The 11,591-nt window shown below is 45.2% G+C and overlaps 1 protein-coding gene across 2 annotated transcripts in view; it reads right to left on the bottom strand.

The window, feature by feature from the left end:
* Window positions 1-10,170: 10,170 nt before the first annotated feature.
* Window positions 10,171-11,591, bottom strand: part of MYOM1 (myomesin 1) — a 149,980-nt gene continuing 148,559 nt past the window's right edge. For both annotated transcript variants that reach the window (XM_003127844.6, XM_005665300.4), the window contains one exon: window positions 10,171-10,947. In XM_003127844.6, coding sequence (XP_003127892.3) covers window positions 10,645-10,947 — 303 coding nt within the window. In that variant the 3' untranslated portion in view covers window positions 10,171-10,644. The remainder of the gene's footprint in view (window positions 10,948-11,591) is intronic.

Genomic DNA, 11,591 nt, shown 5'->3' with positions numbered 1-11,591 from the left:
CCTTATCTACTTATAGGTCCAAATCAGGGGAATATCTAAAATCTCTGTGGGACTGTATTAGTTTGTTAGGGCTGCCAGCTCTGTACCAGAGACTGGGTGACTTAAATGACAGAAATGTCATCGCTCACATTTTGGGGGCTGGAATGCCAAGATCAAGGTATCAGGAAGTTGGTTTCTTCTGAGGCCTCTCTCTTTGGCTTGTAGACAGCTGTCTTCTCCCTGTGTCTTTACATGGTCTTCCCCCTGTACCTGTCTGTGTCCTAATCTCTCTCTCTCTCTCTTTTTTTTTTTTATTTTTTATTTTTTTTGTATTTTTAGGGCTGGACCCCAGCATATGGAGGTTCCCAGGCTAGGGACTGAATCAGAGCTGTAGCTGCCAGCATACACCACAGCCAGCAACTTGGGATCCATGCCTTGTCTGCAACCCGCACCACAGCACATGGCAATGCTGGATCCTTCAGAGCAAGGCCAGGGATTGAACCTGCATCATCATGGATGATAGTCAGATTCATTTCCACCAAGCCATGATGGGAACTCCCCCAATCTCTTCTTATAGGAACACCAATAATACTGGATTAGGGGTCACCTTAATGATCTCGTTTTTACCTTAAGTGCCTCTTTAAAGGCCTGTCTCCAAATGCTGTCACATCCTGAGGTACTAAGTCTTGGACTTCAGCAACTAAGTTTTAGGGGACACAATTCAGCCTCTGAGAAGGACAGAATGAATTCTGCTGGTTGTCTTCATTCTCTGGGAGCATTTATTTATTCCAGCTCAATTCTCTTTAAATTTGTCTGCTTCTGGATGCCTTCATAGTGTGGAGTGGTTTCTAATCATTCTCAAAGCCTACGGACTCATCAAAGCTCAGGTGAAATGCTTCAACTTCTACAAAGCCTTTTCTGAATCCTGGATCTCAGCTTCTCCCTCATGCTCACCTCACTCTAGAGTAAAATATTGTGTCCCTCCTCCAAGCTCAAATGTTTAATAGCAAGTTGTCTGTACTTTCCTCGTGAACTTATGGCTTGTATTATAGCTCTTCACATTCCTTCATTGCATCAGTTAGAAGTAAGCATCCTGAGGGCAAATCTTCACCTGATTCTTTGTGTCCTCAGTCTTTGCTCAACAAATATTTGTTGAGAGAATAAATGAGTAATAATAGCTAGCCTAACCTCTATTTCACATGTGAAATATTGAGACATTCCTCCCAAACCTCTGATCAATAATTGACTCATTTTAAGAACTTACCTGCTTAGCAGAACATTTGCCACCTACTCAAGGGGAGTACTTTGTCTTTTTGCCTTTCCTAGGGCCGCTCCCGAAGCATATGGAGGTTCCCAGGCTAGGGGTCTAATTGGAGCTGTAGCCACTGGCCTACGCCACAGCCACAGCAACTCGGGATCTGAGCCGTGTCTGCAACCTACACCACAGCTCACGGCAATGCCGGATCCTTAACCCACTGAGCAAGGCCAGGGATCGAATCCGCAACCTCGTGGTTCCTAGTCGGATTCATTAACCACTGAGCAACGACGGGAACTCCAGGGGAGCACTTTGAAAGCCTGGGTGGAAGAGGCATGAAATTAGTGTGTATGTTTGTACAGGCAGAGGGATACCTTTAGCAAGAGAGAATGTCATGCTGTCATGACTCATGCAAGAAGGCCACAGCAGAAGTGAATTGGGTTACATTTTTTTTTTTTTTGCAATAACTTGCCTAACTTCTGCATAAAAGTACTTTAAAGGCTAGAGAGATAAAGACATTCTGATTTTTTTCCCCATTTAAAGGAAGTTTCCAGAGTTTGACTTTTATTTTCAATGATGTCTTTGTAACAAACTTCCTGTGTTGACAAGGAATGCACTGCATTTTTGTAGCTGTGACTACCATAGAAATGAGGGGCAGTTCCAAATGTCTTACCATTTTTTAGGTCTTTATGCAATTGTCTGAGAGTTCAAGCTCCTCATATTTACTGTGTGTGTATCTTGAGGATATACAACTATAATACAATATAATACAAGTCCAGTACAGTAATAATATACAACTGTATCTCTAAATAACATGTAAAGAAATAATGTACAAATATTACAATAATAGTAATATACACCTATGTCATTGTAGCATACCACTATAATAAACCTTTCGAGTAATATGTGTGTGTTTAACTTCATCTAGTGTCTTGACTTATTTTGCTTTAAATTACCTATCAATAGAGGCCTGAATATGTACTTCAGCCTTGTGGTGATACATTTTTCCCTTTTATTTTAGTTTCATATTATTAGAGTGGAAATGGGACTAAATTGACCCTGTATCTCTTCTCTGTTGAAGATCAATCTGCTTCCACTTCATAAAAGTTGTTCAAATATCATTGACTCAGGGAGTTCCTGCTGTGGTACAGTATGTTAAGGATCTGGCATTGCCACAGCTGGGGCTGGGATTCAATCCCTGGCCAGGGAACTTCCATATGCCATGGGTGCAGTCAAAATAATAATAATAATAATAATAATAATAATAATAATGTCATTGACTCAGATTCTGTCAGAACTGGTGATATAAGATAGAGTGGTTTTAGCATGCGCATACTTTAAAACACAAAAATGTTCTATTACTCTAGCTAAATCAGCTTATCATTACATTTTTACTTAGAGCTTTTCTATTTCTTTGGTGCCTTATACTTTAAGTCAATGACCTTTAATTTAGCATTAGAAGAGCACAGCAATTTTTTTGACATATTAATAACCATTATGTAGCTTAGATAAGAAACACAATATTAAAAAGCTGAAGAAATGCAAAATTGAGAAAGAGTCCAATAAAAAATACGTACACAAAACAGTCTAATTTTTGACAGATCTGAAGTTATGCATAGAAACCAATAAGAATTCCCTTCCCCTTCTGCCTTCTCCTTTCACCTCCTGAGCCTCTGACTCAGCTCCCATCTTGCCTCACCCCCTGTCCAGGGAGACAGAAACCAATTCTCACTCCAGTTCAATTCTGGGACTTCCGGGAGTGCCTGTGCAGAGGTCAAAGCTGCCTGTGATTTTCCGCTTACACCAAGAGGAACCTGGCGAGAAGGCAGGGATCTCAGGGTGAGGGCGTGCTCACTCAGCCTGGGATGCTGAGGGCCTGTGAGGATCAGGGCCTGACCAGACAGGGTTAAATCGTTATTTGCTGGGTGAATGAATCAACAGAAAAGGTGAAGCCTTGCATTTTTATCAGTATAAGATAGAGGTAATTGCCTTGTCTTCCAGTTTTGAGAAGAAAAGAAAACTTTTTTCCCTTTTCATTTTTAGGTCAATAGGGCTGGAACATTCTCTGGAGAGAATTTCTGATTTTTCCCCAGCAATGAGTTTTTCATTCCTCTCTCTGCTCAGTTTTCTTCTCTAAAACAAAAAAGCTCCTCTTGGCACTGTGGGTCCCTGTCTGGGGTGTGGGAGGAGAGGGCAGTTTTCATGGGGCATCCTGGGGAGTGAGGACCTGATGGTGGGGAAGGTGGGGTCCATGGAGGGGCCTGTGCTGACAGCAGTCTGGGAGCAGAGAGGGTTCTGGGGCCTGGTTGGAGCTTTCCAGCTGTGGATACTAAGCTGTAAGAGCAGAGGGGAGCAGAGGCAGTAGGGGCTGGGGCTAGACTGGGGGCCCTGCTTGGAGAGGCTACTTGCGGGCAGCTACTGGGCAGGTGTGTTTAGATGACTAAGTTCAACCCGGAGCAAGCAAAAAAATAGCATCTGCTTAAGAAAGCACTTCAATTCTGGTCTCTGGAAGGAAGCCCTTCCTTCTGACCAGTCTCAGCAATGTGGGTCAGTGGTGCCACCTTCTCATCCAGTGTAGCACCAGCGTGGGCAGGCAGGGTAGGTGGCTTCCCTGTGGTACCACGGGCACCAGTAACACTTCAGGCTGAAGTCCCGTTCCTAAAGATTATGACTTCTGTCTTTTATAAAATAGGGAGAGGGAAGGGAAACCACAGAAGTTTGAGACCGGGGGAGAGGAATGCCACGTTCATAATTTATTCAAAGCAGGGAGTGTTTTGCTGCCAAAGTATTTTAAATGCAATCTTGGCTGTATGTTGCTTTCTGCCTTATCTGGAATAGGTAGCTATTTGCCCTTAAATGGGGACAGCAGGGTGTGTGTACTGTCTCTGGATGTTCCCAGCGTGTGTGAGCTTGGTGACAAATTGTTATTTCCACTTGACACTAGACTACAATAAGGTATTATAGAGACAGTGTGAAAAGTCACTAAGATCTTAATAACTATGAACTAGGTCATTTTAGAAACTTCCATGTAAATTTTTTGAGGTTTTAATGTACACACATCAGTTGATTCTTCAGAAATGTATTAAATCATCTAAGACTTTTCTTATATAACTTCACCTCTAAAAGCCCTGAGGTAGAGGTCAAAATGCAAACATCTGAAGACATTGTGTACCAGTCATTGTGTTTCAAGCATGTAATCATCCATAAAATCCGTATATTTTATCTAAACATCTTACTGTGGGTAAGAACAGGGCCACAGAGTAGAACACAATAAATACTTTGGAGACGACGTGATACTATTAATCCATAAATCTTTTTTTTCCCCCCACCTGATAGCAATGGATATTTATTTCTTTTTTGGCCATACCCGTGACATGGGGAAGTTCCTGGGCAAGGGATGGAAATCCCGCCAGAGCTGCCACTGGAGCCACCCCAGTGACAGTGAAGGATCCTAACTGGCTGAGCCTCCAGGGAACTCCAGGAATGGATATTTAGAAGTAACAACAACAATAAGAATAGAAGTAATAAGAACCAACAGTTTGAGGTAATAACAATACAGTGTTAGTTTGTAACACAAAAGCTACCCAGTAACTTGGAAGTGTTCTAGTAACTGTCAAAATAGTAAGAAAATTCCTGATTCTATTGTAACGGAGCAGGACCCTGTGAGGCCTTCCCAGAGTGACCCTCACTCAGGTCCTCCACCTTTTTTCCTCTATAGAGAAACTTTAGTCAAAGAGCTGATTTAGGAGTTCCTGTCATGGTGCAGCAGAAATGATTCTGACTAGGAACCATGATGTTGCAGGTTCGATTCCTGGCCTCGATCAATGGGTTAAGGATCCGGCGTTGCTGTGAGCTATGGTGTAGGTTGCAGATGCGGCTCGGATCTGGCGCTGCTGTGGCTGTGGTGTAGGCCAGCAGCTGTAGCTCTGATTAGATCCCTAGCCTGGGAACCTCCCTATGCCATGAGATGGGTGCAGCTCTAAAAAGACAAAAAGACAAAAATAAATAAATAAATAAATAACCGATTTGATCAGAGAAGTGAGAAAATACAGAGAAAAAGGAAAACAGTAATAATAATTTAGCCATTCAACAAAGTCAAGGACCTTCAGTTCTTCTTCAAAGACTAGATAATATTCAAAGCCATGTTGCTGGAACTGTCTTGCAGGTGCTAAAGCCCCCACCAGGGGGGAGAGGTCAACTGGATGCGGCTCACAAGTGGGTAGACCCCAGACAGGTTGTAAACACAAGACTGATGACGTGGACTCCCAGTCACCTCACCACCCACCAATCAGGAAAATGCCCATGCCCTGCTCCTCAAACGCTAAAAGACCCCTCACTACCCCTTCCAAGGGGGACACAGTCCTTGAGGCACTAGCTTGCTGTGTTCCCTCTTTGCCTGGCAATTAAAACTACTTTCTCTGTTTCCTCCAACTCTGTTTCTGTGTTTCTATTTGGCATCAGTGTACAGAGGCAGCCAATATTTTGGCAACACTATGCCTGAGACAACTGGATTTTAACTGCTCTAACTGTAAAGGATTTGCGTCCTGAATGTAGATTTATTTATGCACCATGAAGATGGGAAAGTTTTTTGTTGTTGTTGTTTTGGTTTTAACACAGAGTATAAGAAGTCAGAGTTCCCAGTGCTTTAACTCACACTTTCTCTCTCTCTCTCTCTCCTTTTTTTTTTTTTTTTTTTAATTCTAGGAATGCAACCCCAGTGATCATTTAAACATCATTGTCTTTTACTTTCTGGTCATCCATCTCATATTGCTTCCTTTTCTTGCCATCAAGGCTTTTTGTAGCTGATATATTCTAAAGGCAATAACTTCTTATCCCATCTGAGCTTTTAGAAAACCCACAATTTTGCCATAATGCACCCCCCCCCCCCACATACACAAACACTGCTCCTCAGTCTCTGGGCTGCTCCCCTTTCAGAGGACACACCATCCACCAAGCTGCTCAAGGATGCAGGTAGGTAGGTGGGTCCCCCTGAGCCATTCCACCCAAGTCCTGCCCATTTACCTCCAAAATGTCTCTCTGTCTGTGCATCCTTGCCTCTTCGGCCAGCACTCTCATGCAGACACTGCAAGAGCCTCCTGAGTGGTCCAGCCCTGGCTAGGGTTGGACTTCCTGAAACTAGAGGGATAAAGGGATGGTGCGTTATCCTGGCAGACCTGTATCTGTCCCAAAGCAGCCACGTCAGCCTCCTTGAACTTTAGTCTCTATCCCCCCAACTCAGTGAGACTGAGCGGCTCTGTCTACGTCCCTCTGGCCTGACTGTAGCCTGAGCACTGTCCAGAAAACAAGATGGGGGGCTCTCATTACTGTTTCCATTTTTCTGGGGGATCACAGCCCTGCAGGTCTGCGAGAGCCAATGCCTTAAACAGTTTTTTATTCCCATATATATTGTGCCTGGTATTCTAGTTGTTTATGGTGGGGGACAATTTCCATAACAAGGATCCTTTGTGGGCAGTCTTTCGCAGTGTAATTTCATGTTTGCTTCTCTGGGTCCCCAGACATTGGCCATTTTTATGGGAACCCTTGGCTTGGGATTCCTACACCATGTAATGTTTGCTAAAAATTTGGACCCCACAAGCAAGCAGTACTGGCTTGAGGAACCCATTAATTTTGTTTTTCTACCCAGAACAACTCCCAGGCAGATGGCAAGCTTCAGTAGAACTTCTCCATGTCAGTTGGTGATATTTTTTACTATTCTTGTTTTTGGACTAAGCTACCTTTTGTGCATCCTGGCGTGCGCTGAGGTCTTGGCATGCAGCTCCTCATCATGAACAATCTGAATCCATGCCTCTTGTTCTGGCACAGGGATTGAAACTCAGTCCCAGTTCCCTAGGGGCTGCATCTAGGTAAAATTAGTTCTTTTTTTTTTTTTTTGCATTATAGAGTCTGTGCATATTTGATTTTTATGTACTTGTAATGTTTTAGATAATTTATCCTAGCAATAGCTTAGATTATGATTCTAACTAAAATATCTGATTATGATTTTATATTGAAGTTTTGCTGTTTATGTACAATTTTAGAACATGTAAGAGAACTCAAAATTTTCCATATTTATATACTTAGATAAAAACAAGTACATAAATATGGAATTATTAATAGGTGATTTAAGTTATTTAAGGTCTTGGAAAGTTTTTGTTGGTAAGTCAGACAATAGTAGTACTTAAAATGGAAAACAAAATATGTTAATTTACAAATGCAGCTTAAAAAGTTAAAGGGAAATTAGTTATGCTATTAATGCACCACTCCTTTCTTTTTCTTTTCTTTTCTTTTTTTTATTTTTTATTTTTTTTGTCTTTTGTCTTCTTAGGGCTGCACCCGAGACATATGGAAGTTCGTAAGCTAGGGGTCAAATCGGAGCTGTAGCTGCTGGCCTTTGCTACAGCCACAGCAACACGGGATCTGAGCGACCTACACCACAGCTCACGGCAATGCCAGATCCTTAACCCGCTGAGCGAGGCTAGGGATCGAACCCTGTCCTCATGTATACTAGTCAGGTTTGTTAACCACTGAGCCACAACAGAACTCCCCACCCACCTTTCTTTTTTGGTCCTGCCCTCAGCATGCAGAAGTTCCAAGGCCAGGGACTAAACCCATGCCACACTAGAGATCCAAGCCATAGCAGTGACAACACTGGATCCTTAACCTGCTAAGCCACCAGGCAACTCCAGTGCATCCTTAAAATTATTATTATTATTATTATTATTATTATTATTATTATTTTGGTCGTTTTGCCTTTTCTAGGGCCGCTCCCGTGGCACATGGAGGTTCCCAGGCTAGGGGTCTAATTGGAGCTGTAGCTGCCAGCCTACACCACAGCCACAGCAATGCAGGATCTGAGCCACAGCTGTGACCTACATCACAGCTCATGGCAACACTGGATCCTTAACCCACTGAGCAAGGCCAGGGATCGAACCCACAACCTCATGGTTCCTAGTCGAATTCATTAACCACTGAGCCACAACGGGAACTCCTAAAATTATTTTTTTCAATGACTAGGTTTTTAAATTAGAAAAATAAGATTTTAAAGCCAATATTAAAGGATTTAAGATCTAAGATTTTTAAGTTTATTACTTTTGTAAGTGGGACTTATGTACAGAGAAACGAGACACCAAGGCTTTTTACCAGGAAGCAGCGTTTATTCGTGCTGGCACTGGCTCAGCTGATTAGTATCCAGAGGCTGAGCCCTCAACGCAGTGGGGTGCCACCTTCTATACCCTGCTTGTTTTCCTGCTACATCTAAGTTTCTTTGTCCCCCTTATCAGGTATACTATAAATTTTAGGCAGACAACTATAGATGCGCCTGTGCTCATGGATATAGGTTATGCTACATAACTACAGAACTACGCACGTGTGCACATACGCTGGTGGCGCTGCACATCTCCTTCCCTTTGATCTAGGAGGACGTGGCCCCCTCCCATTACACTTCAATGTATTGAATATTAATTTTATAAAGCTAAACGTTTAATAGTCTTTTCTGTGCTCCAATATGCTCCTCTGTGTGCCAAGAGCTCACCTCTAGCGGGTCACAGACTGAATTCTTGAGTTAGGAGGAACTTCAGCATCATTAAATCAAAGAGCTATCGTTTCAGTTCTATTTTCCCTGTAGAAACAGCAGCTTTTTACCTAAGCCATCCAATCATGATGGAGTTATTTAATTTCATCATTGTAACAGCTGAAATTACTCTTATAACCATTTTATTGAGAAGTCTCGGCTTACAGAGCTATGAACACCAAACCCTTCCTCTCCCTCACTGCTGCTGCCTTCTCTCTGTCAGATGGCGGTGAGCTCAGGGGTGGCACAGTTTGATTTCCTGTTTCCACACAACTTCAGCATTTAGAACACACACTGTTTTAAAACTGTGTTTTCATCAGATTCAAAATCCTTCTTGTTTCCCCTGGGCTGGGCTCCACAGGCATGGAGCTGGGGATGAAGAGGCAGGTTCTGCTGGCAGGCACCCCCTCCCTTCTTCCTCCCAGTGCTGGGGGCTCTGCTGCTGGTGCTCCTGAGCGTGCCTGGAGTCCTGTGGAGAGTCCTGGGCCACTGGCCTGAGCTGTCCCTCAGAGGGACCTGCCCCTGCTTCACCCCTTTCTCTTCTCTGTGGCTGCCCCTGTGGGCCCCCACTTTCCTTCTAGGTCCACTTATCCAGAGAGAAGGTCTGCCACCTTCTGCAGGGTCCCCGTGACCCTGGGAAACTTCCACCAGCCCTGCCTGTCAGTGAGAGCACAGCATCTGGCTCCTGGGCAGTCAGGGTCCCCACAACAGCAGGTGCAGGCGGCTGGACAAGCGAATCAAGTGAGGGTCGGGTTCCAGTCCAGAATCTGGCAAAGGAGGGGATGTGTAGGTGCCCCTCCAAACCATGAAGGGAGCCTGTTGTCCCATCCCTGATCCTCAGCAGGATGAAGATGGGGGGCCTCTCACTGTTACTATTTTCCTCCGGTGTTGTGTGAGTGATTGTGTGTGTGTATAGGGGTTGGCGGGAGGGTGGGGGAGAGACCCAAATTCCCTCATGTAGAAGGCCCTGCTTTAGAGCTCTCAGGAACCCCTGCCAGGCCAGGCAGGCGCAGAGCAGCCTGGTCTCTGAATTTAGAAGCTTCCTTGGTGCCTTGTATTCTTAGCCATGGCCCTTGGTCATCCAGTTTTGGCCCCAGATGCCCCACTCCGTCTTGTTATCCTTAGGTGACACGTTCTATTCAGTGACTCCGGGTACCTTAACAGAACGGACCTGACTGCTGGGTGGGCTACCAGATGTACAGGGAGGAAGAATTTCCCACCTTCCAACCTCAACAGACCAGGTCCCCCGTGTGTGGTTAGGTTATGAAGGCACTGCCTTAACCAAAAGGAATTTAAATCAGAGGATGCACAGGAAGCCACCCACCTGGGCAGTCAAGACCGTAAGAAAGAGCAGCACTGACGGGAAGAGGAGGGGTGAACTGTTTATTAGGACCGAGAGGTTCCAGAGCGCAAGGCCGCGCCCGGAGCGCACACCACTCCCAGAGCCACACGCACACAGGGGCTGGCTTAACAACGTGTCTTCTCCCCAGCGGATGCTGACGCGTCACTGCCAACCGGGAAAGTCGACCAGTGCAAATCGGCCAAGTCCAAACTCTGTTCCACAACACATGCCTCCGACCACCATACGACGTCCCTCTGACTTTATTCTGGCATTTTCCTTAAAACTCTTTCCTAGTATTTGTGCTACAAACGTTATTTCCTTAACACATAATTTGTAGATAGAGAAAAATGATTAAATGTCGTTAGTCGATGCCTTCCTATATGCATAAAAGATTGGACAATTTCTCCCCAAGCCAGCACAAAAACAGGGAGTAGGGAGCTCGGAGACACGAACTCGAGGCAGCTCCCGGCCCGCCCCCTCACCCACCTCCTTCCCTGCTCACGGGGACTTCTTGTTGCCCTTGTGGCCCTTTGGGGGCTCCTCGACCCCCTGCCGCGCCTCCTCCTCTGGGATGAACACACTGACGGTGAAGTCGCTGGTCTCCGAGCCGTACTTGTTCTTCACGACCAGCCCATACCTGCCCGAGTCGGAGGTCCTCACCCCGCTGATGGTGAAGTAGGCGGTCTTGCCGGCCTCGAACCTGAGGTTGCAGTGCTCGTCCGAGGCCAGGAGCTTCTCGTTCTTCAGCCAGGACACCTCCGGAGTCGGGTCGCCCCATACGATGCAAGTGAGATTAAGCGCCTGCAAAACAGGTTTTATGAGAGGGGAGGGGATGTACCAGGTGGATGGGTCCAACCTGAAGCACCCTCCTGGGGGGCTGGCGTAACCGGATGGGGGTGACTGTAACCACCCCCACGTCACTTCCCCCCACTCCCCGCATCCCAGGAGAGGGGGTGTGTGCACCTGTGCCAGTTACAGTTTGAGATCTCACCTAAGTAGGCTGCTTTGGCGCCTGAGCTTTCTGGCTTTGCCAAGGCTCATCATCAAAGTCTCAGGAAAGCCTTGGCTCCCAGTTCCCATAAACACACAGATGCTTTTTGCTCCAGTGTGGCATTTTGGACTCTGAGTAGAGAAATCTCGTAGCCATGACCTCCAGCTGCTCACTTTTGTCTTTTGTTTGTGTCACAGGACCCAGCAGCAGAACTAAGAGCTGCTTCAGATAATGTGGTTAACTTTCTTTCTTTTTTTTTCTTTCTTTTTTTTTTTTTTTTTTACTGTGCCTGTGGTGTATGGAAGTTCCTGGCCCAGGGATCCAACCACAGCAGCCATGCAAGCCGCTGCAGTGATAATGCCGGATCCTTACTGGGCTGCACCATAAGAGAACTCCATAATGTGACTAATTTTCAAATTTCATTTTCCTTATTTTATTTCTCCCCCCAAACTCA

The sequence above is a fragment of the Sus scrofa genome, chromosome 6 (genome assembly GCF_054392235.1).
Source record: "Sus scrofa isolate SSC_HxYL_T2T_F1_AM1 chromosome 6, Sscrofa_HxYL_maternal_Yorkshire_Landrace_v2.0, whole genome shotgun sequence".
NCBI classification, from domain to species: domain Eukaryota; kingdom Metazoa; phylum Chordata; class Mammalia; order Artiodactyla; family Suidae; genus Sus; species Sus scrofa.
This window is presented reverse-complemented; position numbering and strand designations above follow the sequence as displayed.